At 42.6% G+C, this 22,309-nt stretch overlaps 2 protein-coding genes and 1 pseudogene across 2 annotated transcripts; 1 reads left to right on the forward strand and 2 right to left on the reverse strand.

Moving 5' to 3' along the window:
* Window positions 1-861: 861 nt before the first annotated feature.
* On the reverse strand, window positions 862-7,498 carry LOC118940094 (annotated as a pseudogene).
* A 348-nt stretch (window positions 7,499-7,846) lies between these two features.
* On the forward strand, window positions 7,847-18,015 carry LOC110493741 (ESF1 homolog). The gene is made up of 14 exons (XM_021568192.2): window positions 7,847-7,957; window positions 8,761-9,221; window positions 11,685-12,022; window positions 12,142-12,255; window positions 12,370-12,479; window positions 12,644-12,796; window positions 13,169-13,283; window positions 14,763-14,925; window positions 15,152-15,319; window positions 15,533-15,660; window positions 15,748-15,838; window positions 15,963-16,048; window positions 16,222-16,368; window positions 16,717-18,015. Exons 2-14 carry the CDS (start codon window positions 8,786-8,788, stop codon window positions 17,056-17,058), a joined length of 2,391 nt encoding a protein of 796 aa, XP_021423867.2. The 5' UTR covers window positions 7,847-7,957; window positions 8,761-8,785; the 3' UTR covers window positions 17,059-18,015.
* Window positions 18,016-18,331: 316 nt separating this feature from the next.
* On the reverse strand, window positions 18,332-21,241 carry LOC110493742 (BTB/POZ domain-containing protein 3). The gene is made up of 5 exons (XM_021568193.2): window positions 21,060-21,241; window positions 20,465-20,714; window positions 20,176-20,266; window positions 19,779-19,897; window positions 18,332-19,439 (listed from the first exon to the last, which is right to left on the reverse strand). The coding sequence occupies exons 2-5, from the start codon at window positions 20,608-20,610 to the stop codon at window positions 18,407-18,409; spliced, it is 1,389 nt and encodes a 462-aa protein (XP_021423868.1). The 5' UTR covers window positions 20,611-20,714; window positions 21,060-21,241; the 3' UTR covers window positions 18,332-18,406.
* Window positions 21,242-22,309: the final 1,068 nt, after the last annotated feature.

The raw sequence follows: 22,309 nt of genomic DNA on the forward strand, positions 1-22,309 counted from the left end.
GCGGCCAAGTGTCAGCCTCCTGGCAGAGGCAACCAGGTTTAGGGTAAAATGTCCTGGTACTTTGTATAGGTAATGAAGCCGTACACCTTAAACAAGGGCCTCAGGACCAGTGGAAGCATAATAGCACCATAACATCAGAGATGCACCACCATATTTGACCATTTTCAAGGCCAAACCCACAACTCGTGTGCGTGGCCAAAGAGCTATATTTTCATGCCATCTGACCATAGCACCGGTTGCCATCAAATCAAATCTTATTTGTCACATGCGCTGAATAGCATGAAATGCTTACTTACAAGCCTTTAACCAACAATGCAGTTCAGAAAATACAGCTAAGAAAATATTTACTAAAGTAAAAAATGTAATAAAAAGTAACACAGAATAACAATAACGAGGCTATATACATACAGGGGGTACCGAGTCAATATGCAGGGGCACAGGTTAGTTGAGGTCATTTGTACATGTAGGCAGGGGGGGGGGGGGGGGTAAATGTAAATAGTCCGTGTGGCCATTTGATTAATTGTTCAGCAGTCTTATGGCTTGGGGGTAGAAGCTGTTAAGGAGCCTTTTGGACCTAGACTTGGCATTCCGGTACCATTTGCCCTGCGGTAGCAGAGAGAACAGTCTGACTTGGGTGACTGGAGTCTTTGACTATTTTTTGGGCCTTCCTCTGATACCGCCTAGTATATAGGTACTGGATGGCAGGAAGCTTGGTCCCAGTGATGTACTGGGCTGTCGCACTACCCTCTGTAGCACCTTACGGTAGGATGCCGAGCAGTTGCCATACCAGGCGGTGATGCAACCAGTGAGGATGCTCTTGATGGTCCAAATACCAATGCCGTTTATCAAACTCCAGGCGGTGCTTATGGTCAGATGACATGAAAATAGAGCTCTTTCACCACATTTGGCATTTGAGTACAAATTTTTCCACTTCTGACATACAGTATTACCTTCAGATGTACACACTGTATAAACAGTACACATTACAATCCATCATCTGGCATAAAGTGGAGATTAAATATCATAGCATTTATTTTAAGAACATGAAGCATGGTAAGACAGGAACACAAGACACCAAATTATAAATGTAATGTAGAAATGTATGCATTTGCTATTAATTGGTGAGAAACAAATGATCTGTCATGCAGCATGTATATCAGTCACTGTTACAACACAGTGTTGTAGCCTTTCTCAATCCCTGTCTGGCTTACACTGAATTTCTGTTGATAGTATTAGTAAAGTGATACACTGTAACTAAACGGTGACATCTGACTGATGTCACTGAGTGGACATCTCTTGGGAGACAGTCACCTATCTACTTTGGAACTTACCCTGCACTTTAATTTCATTGCTGTTTCATTTTCTTTATGCAACGGCTGCAGATGTTTCGTCTACGACTTGTCTTTAGTTGATGGCTGGCTGGACCTTCGAGGGGTCCCCAAAAGACACGTTCGCAGAGCCTCTTTTAGCTGGTTTCGCCTGCCAAAAACAAAAGAGCATTAAACATTGTATCTTTACCATTGACATATTTCCGCAAATATAATTTGTAAACATATGAGTGAAGATCACACACATGTGAGTCATGAGGCTTCCAACCAATCATGTAGAGGATCTCAAATGTTGCAGGAACAGACCCATTCTCACATCCCATACATCTCTGAGGGAAATCAATCAAATACAGTATCAGCATCTAAAACAACTGGTACCTGTAGAGCTGCTGGTTGTGCATGATTTTGTTCCAAGCCTGCGCAAACACACCCGATTCATCTGCTCATTAAGATTTGTTGAATCAGGTGTGTTTGTGCTGGGCTGGAACAAAACACTGCACACCCAGCAGCTCTCCAGGACCAAAGTTGGTGATCACTTCTCTAAAGCAGAAGTTTGAAATAAGAGTTACTTCTGCTTAGGGATTGATCAAAATGTACAGAATGGGTACCTAGAGGAAAATGGGGGGGGTCATGCTTTTTCAATTTCAGTTAAAGGGATTTATTTATTATTATTTTTTAAATTACATACACTACCGTTCAAAAGTTTGGGGTCACTTAGAAATGTCCTTGTTTTTGAAAGAAAAGCACATTTTTTTGTCCATTAAAATATCATCAAATTGATCAGAAATACAGTGTAGACATTGTTAATGTTGTAAATGACTGTTGTAGCTGGAAATTGAAGATTTTTTATGGAATATCTACATAGGCGTACAGAGGCCCATTATCAGAAACCATCACTCCTGTGTTCCAATGGCACGTTGTGTTAGCTAATCCAAGTTTATAATTTTAAAAGGCTAATTGATCATTAGAAAACCCTTTTGCAATTATGTTAGCACAGCTGAAAACTGTTGGTCTGATTAAAGAAGCAAAAATTGCTTTCTTTAGACTAGGGTATCTGGAGCATCAGCATTTGTGGGTTCGAATACAGGCTCAAAATGGCAGAACCAAATAACTTTCTTCTGAAACTTGTCAGTCTATTCTTGTTCTGTGAAATTAAGGCTATTCTATGCGAGAAATTGCAGAGAAATTGCCAAGAAACTGAAGATCTCATACTACGCTGTGTACTACTCCCTTCACAGAACAGTGCAAACTGGTCTAACCAGAATAGAAAGAGGAGTGGGAGGCCCCGGTGCACAACTGAGCAAGAGGACAAGTACATTAGTGTCTAGTTTGATAAACAGATGCCTCACAAGTCCTCAACTGGCAGCTTTATTAAATAGTACCCGCAAAACACCAGTCTCAACGTCAACAGTGAAGAGGCGACTCCGGGGTGCTGGCCTTGGACATGATTTGGAAAACAAAGCTGAAGGAATTGTCCATAGAGCTCCGAGACATGATTGTGTCGAGGCACAGATCTGGAGAAGGGTACCAAAACATTTCTGCAGCATTGAAGGTTCCCAAGAACACATTGGCCTCCATCATTCTTAAATGGGAGAAGTTTGGAACCACCAAGACTCTTCCTAGAGCTGGCTGGCCAGCTAAACTGAGAAATCTGGGGAGAAGGGCCTTGGTCATGGAGGAGACCAAGAACCCGATGGTCACTCTGACAGAGCTCCAGAGTTCCTCTGTGGAGATGGGAGAACCTTCCAGAAGGACAACCATCTCTGCAGCACCCCACCAATCAAGCCTTTATGGTAGAGTGGCCAGACAGAAGCCACTCCTCAGTAAAAGGCACATGGCAGCCCGCTTGGAGTTTGCCAAACCAAGATTGAACTCTTTGGCCTGAATACCAAGCATCACTTCTGGAGGAAACCTGGCACCATCCCTACGGTGAAGCATGGTAGTGGCAATCATCATGTGGGGATGTTTTCAGTGGCAGGGACTGGGAGACGAGTCCGGATCAAGGAAAAGATGAACAGAGCCCTCCCGAGTGGCGCAGCGGTCTAAGGCACAGCATTGCAGTGCTTGAAGGGTCCCTACAGACCCGGGTTCGATCCCAGGCTGTGTTACAACCGGCCATGATCGGGAGTCCCATAGGGCGGCACACAATTGGACCAGCGTTGTCTGGGTTAGGGGAGGGTTTGGCCGGGGGAGCTTTACTTGGCTTGTTGCGCTCTAGCGACTCCTTGCTGGGTGTCTGCAGGCTGACTTCGGTCGTCAGTTGAACAGTGCCAGCCTCACATTGGTGAGGCTGGCTTCCCGGGTTAAGCGGGCGGGTGTTAAGAAGCGTGGTTTGGTGGGTCATGTTTCAGAGGACGCATGACTCTGCGGAGCCCATTGGGGAGTTGCATCAATGAGAAAATATTGCAATTGGATATCACGAAAAAGGGGGTAAAAAAATGTTTTCTTTAATTAAGATGAACAAATTACAAAAAGAGCCAAAGTACATGCTCTAAGATGTACTTTGTTCATCTTAATCTTTTTTTTACCGTCAGTTAAGAACAAATTCTTATTTACAATGACGGCCTAGGAACAGTGGGTTAACTGCCTTATTCAGGGGCAGAGCGACAGATTTCTACCTTGTCAGCTCGGAGATTCGATCTAGCAAGCTTTCAGTTACTAGCCCAACGCTCTAACCACAAGGCTACCTGCCGCACTCAGAACCTCAGACGTGGGCAAAGGTTCACCTTCCAACAGGCCAATAACCCTAAGCACACAGCCAAGACAAAGCAGGAGTGGCTTTGGGACAAGTCTCTGAATGTCCTTGAGTGGCCCAGCCAGAGCACAGACTTGATTCCGATCAAACATCTCTGGAGACCTGAAATAGCTGTGCAGTGACGCTCCCCATCCAACCTTACAGAGCTTGAGAGGATCTGCAGAAAATAATGGGAGAATCCCCCCAAATACAGGTGTGCCAAGCTTGTAGTGTCATACCCAAGAAGGCTCAAGGCTGTAATCGCTGCCAAAGTACTGAGTAAAGGGTCTGAATACTTATGTAAATGTGATATTTACTTTTTATATTGTAATAAATGTGCAAACACTTCTAAATACCTGTTTTTGCTTTGTCATTATGGGGTATTGTGTGTGGATTGATGAGGGGGAAAAAAATATTTTATCAATTTTAGAATAAGGCTGTATGTAATGTAACAAAATGTGGAAAAAGTCAAGGGGTCTGAATACTTTCCGAATGCACTGTGTGGATGATAATAATAATAGTATAAGACGGTTTCATTTCAAGTACGTCTTTCTCCACTATGTAGCTCACCTTGGTAGATTGAAGCTGCAGCTAAAATGGTGTCTCTGTTCAACATGGACTTCTTGTTCCAAGTGCAGTTGCTCTCCCTAGAGAGTTGAAACAACGGTGAAAACTCAGCATTCGGGCACTAAACATGATTTAATGGCCAAGGCACCAGGGAGATCATTGATCCAGTGTAGGCTAAACAGGAGAAACATACAGTCCTAGATAATTGCGTGCTGCAAGTAAGCCATACAAGCCATACAAAACCCTGGGAAATATGACATGGAGGGCTCAAATCGAATATTATGTCAGAAACATGTACAGGGCCAAATCACCTCTGAGATGATGAATAGAACAAAAATAGAATAGAAACAATTAAACTATAAAAACTCAGTATGAACAAAAAGCACAGATCTACAACAGTATAACTGTGGTATACAGTAAACCTACCTTGCAGGTCACTCATGACCTCAAGTATCCCAGGATAGTGCACTTGAATTTCATCAATGTCCTACAGAAAAATAAAATGCAATATGATCGCTTGCCACAAACATTATCATTTTGCGCTAATCGCTAGTATCACAGCTAGGACCACAGGATAAAATAGAACACTCATATTAGCCTATATTGTATATCTATGGCAAGGAAACCCAAGGCCTCACCACTGTCAACATACTGAAGCCTGCCTGCCTGCCTGGCCCAGCAGGATGCCCAGGTCTGTGACGGCCATGTAGGAGAACCCCCCTTCCCGCTCGAGCTCAGCCAGCTGCAGGGAGCAGCGCAGCTTGTACAGGGTCTCCGCGCCCACCATGGCCCCCATGAACACCACATCTGGCTTCAGGACCTGGTTGATCTTTGGTAAAGGAAAGGGATTAGAATGAGAGCACAGCGATACAGACTGAAAAACCTGGATTGTTGTAATCCTGAATCCTATGTGTAATTATGTTGTTATAAGAAGGAAACGTATTTGAAAAAACAGCCGGCAAAAGGCAATAGACAATAAAGTACTGATGTAAAAAATCATATGAGGCTGTCAGTTATCTGTCCCAAGGCACCAGGGAGATCATTGATCCAGTGTAGGCTAAACAGGAGAAACACACAGTCCTAGATAAATGCATGCTGCAAGTAAGCCATACAAAACCCTGGGAAATAGGACATGGAGGGCTCAAATGGAATATTATGTCAGAAACATCTACAGGGCCAAATCACCTCAAGCTGCTGACCACCAGATGAAGCTGCTGACCACCAGATCAAATGTGTTTTCTTTAAAGGGCAGAAACTCTTCATCGGCCATGACACAGTGGGTAGGGATCTCACTTTCTCTTGTGTTTCTCTGAGGAGCGAGAAGAGCGTTAGATCATCCCCAAAAAAACAGAAGTCCCTCCATAACATGCCTCTGATTTTACAGACCATTCTATCAATCTATTGATCTATAATTAGTGGTCTCTGCTCAAAAACCCAATCATTCCACCTAGGCTATGGATGTTCTAACAGAAATACATATTAGAATTCCTATTAGTAATTTAAAGGGATATAAGGAGAAGATTTAACTCACCAAAGACTTTTCTGAGATGCCAATTAAGAAGAGCTGCTCAACTACTTCCTGAAAAGAAAAGCACAATTCAATATTCAGCCATACATAGTGAGTTAACATTTTCCCTAAAAGGGGCGATTTGCAGTTGCTACATCCATTTTTGGACTTATAAATTAATATGTACCCATTGATTCTTGACAAATACAGCTAATAAATGCCTCATAAGCTTAGTTCAACTGTTGTACCCCATCAGAACCCAAAACATGTATAAGCTTATTTTACTCTAATGTTTGTCAACAAAGTAAAAGTAAACAAACACAATATAGCCTCAAAACATTGTTAAAACTATAATTTGAATATCATGGATATGTTGCAGCCATAGCTCTGTCTATGCACTTGAGAGTGGTTACATTTCTCCAGCCTCATCCCTCAACTTTCTACCGAAACAGGGGCGGGGAATGCTTTGTTATTGTTTAAAAAGCTGCCTGCCTGTTTATGAGCAACCATTGAAGGCTACTTTGTACAAATGCTCAGCAATGTGACTTTTCCCACAGCCAATGTCCAATGCCAAAGGAAATGTCCTGTGAAAATAACTCCAAAATGTCAGCAAAATACACACCCTCACAAGAACAGATATACACTTCAATTTCAACAACAGTGCCATGAATGTGACAATTTTCATAGACTATGTCCATGCATCACAACTTCTGTTGCCTTAACTTGCAATGTCACAGGCCCTGTTTGCAACTCTGCTTCCAACCTGCAAATGAATATGAACAGTACCAGAACACATATATTTTCTTGGATAAAAGAGAGCTAGGATGGGACAAACTATCCCATACAAATACAGCTACTGTATACCTCATCTCTTCAGATAGTCATATTTGTCACTGTCTTGTATTGATGCAGCCCATTTCTTCTGACTCCTCTTCATAGTCGTGTCAAATACATTAATTGTACCTCCAGCCCTGCCTGACAACTGCATCTGAATTCCAGTCCATTGAAAACGCCGAATTTTGGAAGAAGTCAACTCTTTCACCGGTGGAAACCTTGAATGAGCTGTCATGACATTTATTTGTGAATGAGCTGCATCATATTGCTGAAGGACCAGACATCTAAAGCCGCATATTTTCAAGACTCTCCGGCAGACACAACTACCATTGAGAAAACGACTACCTATTGCATTGTTTATTTTTACTAATTGTTTACAGACTAACGAACCATTTACAGTAATACGTAGCAAACCATTGCACAACAAATATATTTTTTGGAGCGTGTTCTTCCAGTCGTCCCCATTGACTGACCTCGTCACAGTGTTATTGTGTTATTGGCTTGTTTGTTTACTCCATGTGTAACTCTGTGTTGTTGTTTGTGTCACACTGCTTTTCTTTATCTTGGCCAGGTCGCAGTTGCAAATGAGAACTTGTTCTCAACTAGCCTACCTGGTTAAATAAAGGTGAAATAAATAAATAAATAAAAGTGGACAAACAGAAAATATGGAACTGTTTTTTAATTCATTTGATAGAAAATGTGGAACTGGATTTAAGTCTGTTCACTAGTTCTACCCCCTCTTCTTGTTGTAAAGGCTAATGCATATGGTGCTGATTTCATTTTAAATCTCGAATGATACATTTATATTGCTAAATGTATGTATTGAATTTGAATACATTATGTATTGAATATGGACTGAACTGTGGTTTTGTACTTCCTGGCTTGCCGTATTGCGAAAAGGGGTGGGACAAGAAAAAGGTCACGGAAGTGGTGCATGCTGGGAGAACACGTGGATATTGGTTCGATCTCACTGGAGAAGTTGTTTTGGTAAGTCTCTATTCACCAAAATACTTTTGCACTCTTTATCTCTGCCAAATATTTCTCAGTTTACACTTTGAATTGTGTTCCTTATGCTAACTGCAGGTCTTGGAATGGCCCTTATCAAGTGTTGTTTACATATCTGACTCGTGTGTCTGACTTATGTATCAAAAGTGTTAGCTTGCTTGTAAGCTATGCAATAAAACACTCACTCGTTAGAATAGTATTATGCACCCAGGGTATTGCATTGTGGTACAGTGTACCTATTAGGACTAATAGAGAGTGGGAATTAGCTTATGTCATTCTGAGCTTACCTAGCTAACTAACTAACTACCTAGCTCGGGTGCCCATAGAGAATGATAGAGGCCTCGAGTGGCCAAAAGGTCATTTTAGCATGGGAAGCGCTATTGAGGGCGTCCACCATTTTAATGTAGTCAACTGGATGGGACTTCCAACTTCATTGGCTGATCCCTCCTGATTATCCAGTTTGAGTCATGTCCAACCTGGTCATTAGAAGGGATCAGCCAACCGTGAAGAAGAAAATGGACTACTTTAAAGTTGAGATGGCCTCTGGCTCTGTCACATATGCTATAATGTAGTGTTCACTTGCTGCTGTACAATGTATAGAAAATGAGGCAATTCAAGAGAGTGCTATGAAATTAATGTCAAAATGTGGTTTTCTTTTGCCTTGGGTATTTTTTTAGGTATTTTCTTAAAATGTAAGGTCTACTACACCTGTTGCATTCGGCACGTGACAAATATATCATTTGATGTAATAACTTCCATTGACAAACTGTCTGTCCTCTTTATAGATATTGCTCCGACGACTTAGCCATCATGGCTTCCAAAAAGGACCAAAGCGCCGATGTCCGCTTCCAAAAAGTGAAAAAGGACCCCCGCTTCTGGGAAATGCCAGAGAAAGAGCACAAAATCAAGATTGACAAGCGCTTCCAGTCCATGTTCCACGACGATCGCTTCAAGCTCAAGTACACGGTCGACAAGCGCGGCCGACCCGTCAACCACACCTCCTCTGAGGACCTGAAACGTTTCTACAATCTCTCTGACTCTGAGGGGGAAAGGGAGGATGGAAAGGATAAAGAGGAGGAGGAGAAGAAGAAAAAGAAGACCCAAGCGAAGTTGGGCTCTGTGGAGGGAGAGGATAAGGTAGTGGATGAGCCTAAAAAGCCTCTGAAGAAAGGAAAAGCTTCACAGTCCATAAAGAGTGGACCTAAAGGAGACCAGCCTATCAAAGGAGTCAGACTGTGTGAGGAGGGTAAGTAGAAGAGGGGACCTTATTGTATGACCTTCTGACTAGTGGTCGACCGATTTATGATTTTTCACCGCTGATACTTATAACAATTATTTTTTATGTAATAATGACAATTACAACAATACTGAACACTTATTTTAACTTAATATAATACATCAATAAAATCAATTTAGCCTCAAGTAAATAATGAAACATGTTCAACTTGGTTTAAATAATGCAAAAACAAAGTGTTGGAGAAGAAAGTAAAAGTGCAAAATGTGCTATGTAAGAAAGCTAACGTTTCAGTTACTTGCTCAGAACATGAGAACATATGAAAGCTGGTAGTTCCTTTTAACATGAGTCTTCAATATTCCCAGGTAAGAAGTTTTAGGTTGTAGTTATTATAGGAATTATAGGACTATTTCCCTCTATACCATTTGTATTTCATTAACCTTTAACTATTGGATGTTCTTATAGGCACTTTAGTATTGCCAGTGTAACAGTATAGCTTCCGTCCCTGTAGTTAGCGCGCGCTAACTAGCTAGCCATTTTACTTTGGTTACACCAGCCTCATCTCGGGAGTTGATAGGCTTGAAGTCATAAACAGCGCAATGCTTGACACACAACGAAGAGCTGCTGGCAAAACGCACGAAAGTGCTGTTTGAATTAATGTTTACACGCCTGCTTCTGCCTACCACCGCTCAGTCAGATGCTTGTATGCTCAGTCAGATTATATGCAACGTAGGACACGCTAGATAATATCTAGTAATATCATCAACCATGTGTAGTTAACTAGTGATTATGATTGATTGTTTTTTATAAGATAAGTTTAATGCTAGCTAGCCGCTTACCTTGGCTTACTGCATTCGCGTAACAGGCAGTCTAGAGATGATGACGGTTTTACTTTGACCTGCTTGCTCAGTCCTAGCAGAGCTGCTACTGCAGCCAAGTGGAGACTTTATACAGTGCAGTCGGAAAGTATTCACACCCCTTCCCTTTTTCCACATTTTGTTACATGGCAGCCTTATTCTAAAATGGATTGAATCAAACATTTTAAAATCCTCATCAATCTCCACACAATACCCCATAATAACAAAGTGGAAACAGGTTTTCAGAAATTGTTTCAGATATATACAGTTGATGTCGGAAGTTTACATACACTTAGGTTGGAGTCATTAAAACTTGTTTTTTAACCACTCCACACATTTCTTGTTAACAAGCTATAGTTTTGGCAAATTTTTCCAACAATTGTTTACAGACAGATTATTTCACTTATAATTCGTTGTATCACAATTTCTAGTGGGTCAGAAGTTTACATACACTAAGTTGACTGTGCCTTTAAACAACTTTAAACAACAAAATGATGTCATGGCTTTAGAAGCTTCTGATAGGCTAATTGACATAATTTGAGTCAGTTGGACGTGTACCTGTGGATGTATTTCAAGGCCTACCTTCAAACTCAGTGCCTCTTTGCTTGACATCATGGGGAAGAAAAAGAAAAACAGCCAAGACCCCAGAAAAACCATTGGAAACCTCCACAAGTATAGTACATCTTTGGGAGCAATTTCCAAACGCCTGAAAGTACCACGTTCATCTGTACAAACAATAGTACACAAGTATAAACACCATGGGACCACCCATCTATCATACTGCTCAGGAAGGAGACGCGTTCTGTCTCCTAGAGATTAACGTACTTTGGTGCGGAAAGTGCAAATCAATCCCAGAACAACAGCAAAAGACCTTGTGAAGATGCTGGAGGACACAGGTACAAAAGTTAAATCTTGGTCACAAATAGGTCTTCCAAATGGACAATGACCCCAAGCATTCTTTCAAGGTTGTGGCAAAATGGCTTAAGGACAACAAAGTCAAGGTATTGGAGTGGCCATCACAAAGCCCTGACCCCAATCCCATAGAAAATTTGTGTGCAGAACTGAAAAAGCATGCGCAAGCAAGGAGGCCTACAAACCTGACTTAGTTACAGCAGCTCTGTCAGGAGGAATGGGCCATAATTCACCCAACTTATTGTGGGAAGCTTGTGGAAGGCTACCCAACACGTTTGACCCAAATTAAACAATTTAAAGGCAATGGTACCAAATACTAATTGAGTGTATGTAAACTTCTGATCCACTGGGAATGTGATGAAAGAAATAAAAGCTGAAATAAATAGTTCTCTCTACTATTATTCTGACATTTCACATTCTTAAAATAAAGTGGTGATCCTAACTGGCCTAAAACAGAATTTTTACTAGGATTACATTTTTACTGGGATTAAACTGAGTTTAAATGTATTTGGCTAAGGTATATGTAAACTTCCGACTTCAAGTGTGTGTGTGTGTGTGTGTATATATATATGTGTATATATATATGTATATATATGTATACGTATATATATATGTGTATGTATATATATGTATGTGTGTATGTGTATATATATATATATATATATATATACTCATTGTTTTGAATCAATACATGCTGTTTTTACAGGTGAGGAAGATGACAAGGTGCCTCACGTTGAGGGGGACGATGTGGACCAGGCGGCCAGCATCTCAGACGGCAGTGAGGATGAGGAAGACGATGACGAGGATGAAGCAGATGTGGAGAGTGACGTGGAGAGCGGCTCCGAGGACGAGTCCGGTTCAGAGTCAGATGAGGACAGTAACAGCAGCGGGCCTGATCTGGCCAGGGGGAAAGGCAATGTGGAGACCAGCTCGGATGAGGACGACGATGACGATGATGATGTGGAAGCCATCTTGAAACGTGAGGAGGAGGAGATCCAGCACGACTGGGGCGAGCTGTGCAAGGACGCGCCGCGGAGTGAGGAGGTGAGGAGGTCTAAGGCTGTGTCTCAATTGTCCAGAGGGACTTCCTCTTCTCATTTCCTTTCGTCATCTTAAATGACATAAGAAATGGCATGTTCCAATGTTGTTTTTTACCACAACAGGTAACACAAAGGCTGGCCGTGTGTAACATGGATTGGGACCGGATGAAAGCCAAGGACCTGCTGGCTCTGTTTAACTCCTTCAAGCCTAAAGGAGGGGTTGTGCTCTCTGTGAAGGTAAGGCTAGATTAATTTGCCTGCTGGCTGTCACTCAAATATGATGGAAGTGACACTGCTTCACCAGACCAAGTCACAAATGTTGTGTATGTTTAACACTGTGTGTTTGTTTAGATCTACCCCTCAGAGTTTGGGAAGGAGCGGGTTCAGCAGGAACAGACCCAGGGTCCCCTGGAGCTGATGGCCCTGTCGGAGGATCCGGACAAAGACACAGAGGAGGAGATGTATGATCTAGCTACCCCATTCACACATCCCTATCCTCCCTGTATTGTTCAACCAGAAATTAACCAGAGATAAAATGTAGTGGTCCTAACAGATCAAAGGTAGGCAGTGAAATAGTTTCTATGAAAAGTTAATTGGTATTCATTTATGTGTTTGTGTATTGCAGGATTTACAGAGAGAAGATGCGGGACTACCAATTCAAGCGGCTAAAGTACTACTATGCGGTGGTGGAGTGCGACTCGCTTGACACAGCTGCTAAAATCTACCAGGAGTGTGACGGCTTTGAGTACGAGAGCAGCTGCTCCATCCTGGACCTGCGGTGAGGGAATAGACAGACACTCATTTATACTGAAGTGTACACTGGAGGAGAATGTGTTAAATAAAAGTGTAATAGAATGTTCTGTATAACTTGATAACGTAAAGCATGGTAAGGAAGCTGTCCTCAAAAGAGAGGTGGTACACAACATCTTATCAATACATAGAATAACATAATGGCACACATAGTGAGGAATCTTATCCTTGCTTAATATATTACCAGTATATCATCGTACATCAAGGTATTGCGTTTGTACATGCTAACTACTTATTAGCATGATACCATTATCGGTGCTGCTGGTTCATTCTAAACATTAGGATGTCGCTATTCTCCCATGCTAACTGTTGTGGTGGTCCCTCTTTTCTGTGGGAACAGGTTTATCCCTGATGATGTGACGTTTGACGAGGAGCCAAAGGACTTAGCCGCAGACGTGGACCTGTCTGCCTACACCCCCAAGCTCTTCACCTCCACAGCAGCAGCCACGTCAAAGGTTAGACACACTCTGTCTAATAATCTCTTATGGTCATAGCAATATTTCCTCCATGGTCGGTCCCAGGCTTACCACCTGTGGAGCGATGGTCCTGCAGTACACTGAACAAAAATATAAAAACAACATGCAACAATTTCAAAGATTTTACGGTGTTACACTTCATATAAGGAAATCAGTCAATTTAAATAAATTAGGCCCTCATCTATGGATTTCACATGACTGGGAATACAGATATGCATCTGTTGGTGACAGATACCTTACAAAATAAAAGTAGTAGCGTGGATCAGAAAACCAGTCAGTATCTGGTTTGACTGCCATTTGCCTCATGGAGCGTGACACATCTACTTCACATAGAGTTGATCAGGCTGTTGACTGTGGCCTGTGGAATGTTGTCCCACTCCTCTTCAATGGCTGTGCAAAGTTACTGGATATTGGCGGGAACTGGAACACACTGTCGTACACATTGATCCAGAGCATCCCAAACATGCTCAATAGGTGACATGTCTGGTGAGTATGCAGGCCATGGAAGAACTGGGAGATTTTCAGCTTCCAGGATTTGTGTACAGATCCTTGCGACATGGGACTGTGCATTATCATGCTAAACATGAGGTCATGGAGGCGGATGAATGGCATGACAATGGGCCTCAGGATCTCATCATGGTATCTCTGTGTATTCATATTACCTTCTATAAAATGCAATTGTGTTCATTGTCCGTAGCTTATGCCTGCCCATACCATAGCCCCACTGCCACCATGGGACACTCTGTTCACAACGTTGACATCCGTAAACTGTTCGCCCACACGACGCCATATACGCTGTCGGTCATCAGCCCGGTACAGTTGAAACCGGGATTAATCCGTGAACACACCCATAGTCTCATCAGCTGTATCGAGTTGCTGGTCTTAGACAGTCCTGCAGGTGAAGAAGCCGGATGTCAGTTATCTGGCAACAGCTCTACAAGAAGACCAAGGCCACCCAATTGCACACTCCCTCAAAACTTGAGACCAAACTTGTCTGACAAATTTTTTTTTTTGTGGCCTTTTATTGTCCCCAGCACAAGGCGCACCTGTGTAATGGTCATGCTGTTTATTCAGCTTCTTGATATGTCACACCTGTTAGGTGGATGGATTATCTTGGCAAAGTAGAAATGCTCACTAACAAGGATATAAACAAATTTGTGCCTAACATTTTTGTGAATTTAGTTTTTTGTGCGTATGGAACATTTTGGGGAAATCTTTCATTTTAGCTCATGAAACATGGGACACTTTACATGTTGCGTTTTTTTAAAATGTTTTAAAAAACATTTTAAATGTTTTAAAATGAATAAATATTCATTGTTCAGGGTGACATTTTTTGCTGAATATTTGCATCTCGTACATTTTCCTCTAGTCCTATCATCTTCTTTAGTTGAGAAAGGACTATGTAGTTATATTTCAGGTTGTTTACATTTATGACCTATTGTGTGTTTTCCACCCCAGGTGGAGTTGACCTGGGACGAGACAGACCATGAGCGTGTCACTGCCATGAACAGGAAGTTCAACAAGGACGAGCTGCTACAGATGGATTTCAACGCCTACCTGGCCTCCTCCAGCGATGATGAGGATGGAGTGGAGATGGAGAAGGAAGAGGAGCTTCCAGAGGGTAAGAAGAAAAAAACACTAAGTGATTTTGATGAGCTTTTATAAAATACCTTTCAAGCCTGTATACTCGAAGGACAACCTCACTTTAAGGGTATTATTCTTTGTGCTGGTAGATTATTGCCAACGGGGACAAATCACTATTACTGTCATTTAAAGGAGAGATGTTATTTTATGTATATTGCTTATGTTTGTTGCGTTGACTTTTATTTCCCCTTTTGGTCACCTAGTTAAACAGCCAGAAGAGGCCAGCAAGGAGGTGGAGAAGAAGGTCAGGAAAGGGAAGCAGAGCAGCGGTAAGCAGATAGAGAAATACAGAGAGATGCTGAAGAGCATCCAGGAGAAAGACCAGAAGAAGGAGGACAAGGGCATGGAGATGGAGATCACATGGGTGCCAGGTAGGGACAAATAAAAAATTCCCCTGTGTCAGACAGACTTTTTCATTGTCAGTAGTGCAACTTTTCATTATGTCAGTGCGACCTTTCCCCATATGTCAGACAGTGCAACTTTTTGTTGTCAGACTGACTTTGACTCGTCAATACAAATTGCATTTAGTTGGCACAACCAACCACTAAGCAGCCTCAATTACACTCCCATCTTCCTCACCTCAGGACTGAAGGAGACAACTGAACAGTTGGTGAAGGAGAAGCTAGAAGGAAAGGACAAGCTGACACCCTGGGAAGAGTTCATTGAGAAGAAGAAGGACAAGAAAAAGCAGAAAAAGACCAAAGGAAAGCAGGTGAGATCACTAGATTAAAGAAGGTTGTTAAATGTCTCACACACATTGTATTGGAGGGTGACAGACTTTTTTTTCCCTTTCCTTCAGGAATCTGATGATTCGGACCTCAGTGGCGATGAGCTTCCTGCAGACGTGGACTTTGATGACCCGTTCTTTGCTGAAGAGCTTGGTTCTATGGGTGAGTCGCGTCGTGTATCATACTCAATCAGTTGCCACATTTACTCGAGTGCACTGGTAAAACAAATCACAATATGCTTTTATGCATGATTTGGTCATGACTTGTTTTCTTCCTAAACTCCCAGATCTGAAAAAGAAAGCAAAGAGCAAGAAAAACAAAAAGGTGGAGGAGAGGACAGCTGAAGAGGAGGAGGAGTTGGAGAAACAAAAGGTAGGTGTCAGTGACGTGGAGTTGAAAGCACTCGTATACACTAATGCAATGGACTTAATACTGTTACTGGTATTCAGGACGTTGCACATTACGTTTTGTGAGCAGATGTCTTGACACGGTTCGTGAGTAAGCTAAACAAAAGTAACCTATTTTATTTCTCCATAAACCCACAGGCTGAGATGGCCCTGCTCATGGATGACGACGACAAGCACAAACACTTCAACTACGACAAGATCGTAGAGGAGCAGAACCTGAGCAAAAAGAAGAGGAAGAAGCTTCTGAAGAAGGACAACACCAGCCTGGAGGAGGACGACTTCCAGGTCGGAGCAGCCTTTTGGTTTCTTTTCATGGCAAAGAAATAGCTTGTACTCAACAGGCAGTATTTTGAAGTGGTTCTTTTTTCTTACCATCGTTTCCCATTGACATCAATTAATGATTTTGTAAAGTCTCAAATCAGAGGCTTCATGAATACACTTATTGATAGGGGAGTGTAGGTTACATTTCCTGGAATAAGGTGGAATTGGTTACACATACAATTTTGCCAAAGTTCATTAACATTAATTAAGGACCATTTTTCTGTTGCCTTAAGATGCACAATTTGTTTTACTGTCGAGGATTTTTTATAGACTTCAATGAAATCTCACCCCCCAATCTCTTCTCTCTGACAGGTGGATGTGAAGGACCCTCGTTTCCAGGCCATGTTCACCTCCCACCTCTACAACCTGGACCCGTCCGACCCGGGCTACAAGAAGACCAAGGCCACCCAGAGCATCCAGGTCGAGAAGCAGCGGCGAAGGGAGGAGCGCCAGCGCGACCAGGACGAGGCACTCAAGAGCTCACAGGCCCCGCCCGCACAGGAAGTGGGAGCAAAGAAACAGGAAACCGATGCCAGTGGCCAGGCGGTGGCTGAACCCACCAAGAAAATGGACCCCGGACTGTCCATGCTCATCAAGTCTATTAAGAACAAAACGGAGCAGTTTCAAGCACGAAAGAAACAGAAGACCATATAGATATTTTTAACTGGACTATTGAGGACTACGTTTCTAGGTGAAAAGCCATGGACTGCTCTTAACCAGCAGCTATGTGCAGCGGCCTTACGCTACACTATCTCTTTGTGATGAAGATACTGTTGGTGTGTGTGAGGCCTGAGACAAAAGCCTTGCCCACTTTTATTGTGAACTATCACTCTACAAAAGAGGCCTAATCAGGAACACAAAGTTGAAGATAGAATAGTTTGTGTATTTGAATGTGAAAATATGCTAATTAACATTGAGACACTTGTATAAACCATGTTCTGAGGGACTGCCAACAGTAAATGGTGGTTTGATACATCTCTGAATAGTATTTTTTTTACTCTTGATTTACATTATACAAACCTGCTCTATAGCCCCAGTCTGAGCCCTTTAAAATACTTATTTTATGTAAAAAGACACTTCACACAATTTTAGAGAACTGGTTAATTGTATTTTCTATATGCAACAACAGTACATTCATTGGTCCATTGATACCGTCAACCTCACAGCATGGCAACATTCTCATTGGAACCTCATTCTTCAACAATTCATACTGATTCATTCATTTTTTTTAAAAGCCCTAAATGAATGTACCGGTAAGCGAGATACAAAAAGGCTGTCCCGTTTGAAAAGAGGACCAATAGTAGTGCAAAAAAAAGTTAGCTATATACTGAGATGGCAACATACTCATGTATCTTAAACCTCAGCACAGGTTTACATTGCGTTTTTGTCTTGTTCTCAGTTTTATTCATCTCACAGAAAACCCAAGGGGATACTTGGATTGAGGTAACAATATTAACAATACAAAATCTTTAGAAATTGCACCATCAAAATGTTTAACAATTTATCAAGTTACAAAGTACAAAAATATTTGATTATACATTAAGTATCCTCTATATCAATGTCGAGTTTCTTGCACAGGTTGAAATATTTTGTTTTCAAGTTGTAGTGTTTTCTTTAAAAAAAAATAGGAATGTTTGAAGTTTTTAAAAAAAGTTGTTTTTTTTTAAGCTACCTGCAACACACTAATAATCTTGTTAAATGAGAACTGTGCTTCATAAACAGTAGAACAAAAATGTGTGAAAAGTGTTAAATGTGTTATGACCTATCCTTTATAAGAAAATATTTGGTCACTGCAACCCAGTCACACTAGGTCCGACATACTCATAAGGCAATTGTATAGTGAACTAAATAACCACCACAATAAATTGGATATGTTTGTTTTTTCCTAACCAGGTATACTTTTAAAGCCATAGCTAAGAGCTGATGCTTTCTGAACAGCCGGAGGGGTGCATTTACTGTGGCAGTAAAGATGGAGGGTTATGTTTCCCTCACATTCGACACCTCAAGCGTAAAAGATGAGCTCAGGTATTTGCCCCCCCTGCACACCTGTCCCGTTGGTGCTGTCCGAGGAGCACTGGAACTGGAAGGTGACCTTGCCACACTGTACCTCAGTCATCCCCTCCTGGCCAAAGTAGCTGAGCTCGTTGCCGTCCAGCACGACGCTGGCCGTGTAGAATGTGTCGGGCTCGATCTGCACAGGGTATTCAAACCACACTGGTAATGTGCTGCTGGAGCCGTCTGAAAAGTACTTGATGAGGCTCTGGCCCAGCGGCACGCCTTGCCTCTTGAGTTCAATCTTGGCGTTGTACTCTGCTGAGCCACAGCTGGAGCCGTACAGGCCAAAGCCGGCGATGAACACTCGCTTGTCCACGGCGAACTGGATGCTGTCGCAGCGGCCCCGGTAGCGCCACTGGTTACTCCGGTAGGCGCACGACTGGAAACGGTGGCAGCGCTGCGGCGCCAGGCCCTTGCGCAGCTTGCTGGCAAACAGCAGCTCAGGCTTCTTGGCAGCCGTGTACCACAGGAAGATGTCATTGGTCTCGTTGAGCGTCAGCACGCCCGACTGTGCCGCACTGTTGGCGAAGTCATCCAGCGTCATGGTGGGAATGCGGATCAGGTAGATGGCCTTGCCCAGCGCCAGCCGTTTGTTCTCAATGGTGGGCGTCAGGTCCTGGCGCTGGCATTCGGCCTCAGCCCAGCTCAATGCCGCCTCGAACACCACCATCTCCTTGGCATTGAGCGTCTCGCGGCGCAGGATACTCTCCAGGGTCACCGAGTCGATGTCTGTGAAGCCCTCGGAGCGCAGCGCCAGCTCGGCTTGGGCGTCGATCACCTCCCAGCAGCGCAGCGTCAGGTCAGGCTCCTCAAACAGGCAGCTCTGGGAGAGCAGAACGCAAGCATTCTTGGCGCTCAGGCTCGTCTCCAGGAAGTTGACGCATGCCCGAGCCAGGTGGGGCACGATGTACTTCTTGGCGGCATAGAGCGTAGCCAGGACAGTGTCAGCACACAGGTCGATCTCGTCACAGTAGATGTACCTGCCAGACCAGAGTGGGGAGAGTCATATTAGAGCGCGACAAGTTCACTTCAACTTCTCATTTATGGGAAGGCTAACTATATAATTTCACATGCCATTGCATTGTCAGCTGAATATTCAAAGGAACACATTCTAACCTGAATACGGCCAAGTAAAACTTTTCATCTGGAAAAAAACTTGGTCCCATCATTCAGTCAGAGGCAATTTTCCTTTATAGCTTACTTGCAAAGACCACGAATCAGCCTACATTTCAAATGAACTAAGGTCGCCCTCATTCTGAAATGTACAATGAACACTGGGACTGCATCTAATGAGATGTCAGGAGGAACCGGCCACGTACTTCAGCATGGCTAGGAACGAGGGAGGCTCCACATCAGGGATACGGATCTCTTCCTTGTCCTCTGCCAGTTCACCGTAAAACATGGCGTGGAACACATTACTCCCCACAGCCAGCACATACTGAGGGACAACATGATAAAAGGAAGGGAAGCAAAGAGGGAGCAAGTTATGGTGGGAGGATGTATGAGGGATAGAAGGTGGAGAGAATATACATTTGCACATATATAAATGTAGATATTTGCAAAAGGATTTGGCATAAAGAGACTGGTGTGGAGACATCTAATTGCATTTTATTTAACATTTTGGTCATTTAGTAGACTCATCTGTCTGTACATGTGTTTTGTCTTGCTCAGTGAAGTACACACATATGTTGGACAGGTTTAAAGGGGATTGATTACCTTGTGCCCAGGTACTCGCTGAGTCCCTCCTGGGGGGCCAACAACAAAGTGAACATCTGCCATCAACTCATTGTTGAACATGACTGAATTCCTATGAAAGCACGAGTCATATGATTAATAAACCGTGTCCATGGCATCACATTCTGACTTCAGTATCTGCATGTAAGAACTGGTAGACCCAAGAAATGTGTTTTCTTTGTTCATTTTAAATCTATTAAAATGTACACATCGTCTCCCCTCAAAAGGCAGTAGAATCCCAGTTTAACTACTGCTTACTGGGCTCACCTACCTCTCTCGGATGGTAGGATAGAGCCCTTGCCAGTTGCAGCTGTGAATGGTGTTGTTATTCAGGTTCTGCTGCTGGTATTGCTGCACAGCTGTTTTGGTTGAGGATGCTGGGGCCAGCTTCTTGGTGGGAAAGAGCTCTGCAGCCATCTTTACCCCACTAGTTTTTGTTAGGGTGATCTCATAGCAGGCGCGAGGCTGCGATTGTTGGGGCAATATTTTAAATTGCCTTTATTTGACGATCGTGGCTGACACTAGAAAGGACAAAAGAAATGCGAGCAACAAAAACAAAGTTCTAACGTTAGCTAACTACCGTAGCTGGCTAATGTTAGCTAGCGTAAAATAGTTCGCAATGTAGTCAAACAATACATGCAAAAATACACACGATAAACATCTAACGTTAGCTAGCAAGATTCTAGAGCGTTGTTTAAATCCTGGCTTAATTTGAGACGTATTAGCTAACGTTAAAAATCTACATGTAGCCAGTTTGCTAACTGCTAGACTGCGGCCAAGACTGGCCAGATGTGATACAGGAAGTGGCTAATGAACGCTTGTTTTTTTGAATTTGTCAAAACTAAGAAATGTAGCTATCCTCTTACCTGCCGCATTTGACGTCTAGTAGCTATCACCAATCGTAAAGTGGGCGCCCGACGATTGTATGAAACGTTTCCACATCCAAATAGCTTGCTACACAACTCGAGTGTACACAATACACATCTGCCAGGCACTATTGTTTAGGTGTCATACAAGTTCATACCACTACGAGTTAAGGAGGGCTGTACTCCTGTTTTTTGGGGGGGTAGAATGCTGAACAGGAATCCTTTCAAAACGCTTTTGTTCATTTTTGTGACATTGATAAAGAAGAAAAATATTAAAGCAGATTGTCACTGAGATATATTTTTGTAGGTATTGAAGTTATTTCAAAATAAATGTAACACAGTATGTGTGAGTGTTTCTGCTGCCTCTGCCCAGTGTTGTCACGTTAGTACTCTGTCTCGAGACCACGTATTGACCGTCTCGGTGTCATTGACATTTGTACTCGGTCTTGACTCGGTCTCCGACAGTGAGAACTCATAATTTCTTCCCGAGACAAGCGGAGTAAAAAAACGAATAATTACCGATTTCCATTCAGTCAGCGCATACAATCCCTTCGCCAGTCATAATCTATACACTCCTTTCTTGAAACCTGATTATGTTATTAAGAGCCTTTATATATATTATAGGCATGATTGCGCAGAGACGAACCTATAGGCCTTCATTGTGTGACAGGTTCGAGATTCTGGAAGGACAGCAACCGTAATACCAGCACAATCATATAGGAAAGTGCACTTTTTGTAAAACACGGCCAGTATACGCAACGTATGTATACGATTTTTTTTGTCAGTGGTCATTGCTCATATTAATTTCGTAGTCCCTATTGATGCGTATCAAAGTAGTGTAGTGGAGGTGTACAATGTATCAATTATGTAGTACAATAGAGAAATTATGCACAAAATAGCCTACACAATCGCAAAGTACATTAAATATATTCACATTCGCACCGCACCTCCTGAGCTCCTGAGTTGGAAAATCTTGTGCAATACACCGACCCATGTCTTGTATTCAAGATCCTAAATGGCCTGGCTCCCGCGCTACACAGAAAACCCAAACATATGGTAGCTGATCCACAAGGTCTGCCATGAGAGGTGACTGTAGGAAAGCACCTTTAATCAATCTGCTTTCTCTGTGAGAGCTGCCCATGTTTGGAAATCATTGCCATCAGACACACACAACTGCACTACCTATCACACTTTCACAAAAAACATGAATACATCGCTAAAGGCCAATCAGATTTGTGAATATAATCCAT

The sequence above is a fragment of the Oncorhynchus mykiss genome, chromosome 17 (genome assembly GCF_013265735.2).
Source record: "Oncorhynchus mykiss isolate Arlee chromosome 17, USDA_OmykA_1.1, whole genome shotgun sequence".
Taxonomy (NCBI): Eukaryota; Metazoa; Chordata; class Actinopteri; order Salmoniformes; family Salmonidae; genus Oncorhynchus; species Oncorhynchus mykiss.

What these genes read in the sequence shown, in the direction of transcription:
- LOC110493741 (XM_021568192.2), top strand. Translation starts at nt 8,786, where the DNA reads ATGGCTTCCAAAAAGGACCAAAGCGCCGATGTCCGCTTCCAAAAAGTG. An exon ending in ACGCGCCGCGGAGTGAGGAG is followed by an intron (nt 12,023 to 12,141) that starts GTGAGGAGGTCT and finishes TTACCACAACAG; the next exon opens with GTAACACAAAGGCTGGCCGT. An exon ending in CAGCAGCAGCCACGTCAAAG is followed by an intron (nt 13,284 to 14,762) that starts GTTAGACACACT and finishes TTTCCACCCCAG; the next exon opens with GTGGAGTTGACCTGGGACGA.
- LOC110493742 (XM_021568193.2), bottom strand. Translation starts at nt 20,610, where the DNA reads ATGGCTGCAGAGCTCTTTCCCACCAAGAAGCTGGCCCCAGCATCCTCA. An exon ending in TATCCTACCATCCGAGAGAG is followed by an intron (nt 20,267 to 20,464) that starts GTAGGTGAGCCC and finishes GTGCTTTCATAG; the next exon opens with GAATTCAGTCATGTTCAACA. An exon ending in TCGTTCCTAGCCATGCTGAA is followed by an intron (nt 19,440 to 19,778) that starts GTACGTGGCCGG and finishes CTGGTCTGGCAG; the next exon opens with GTACATCTACTGTGACGAGA.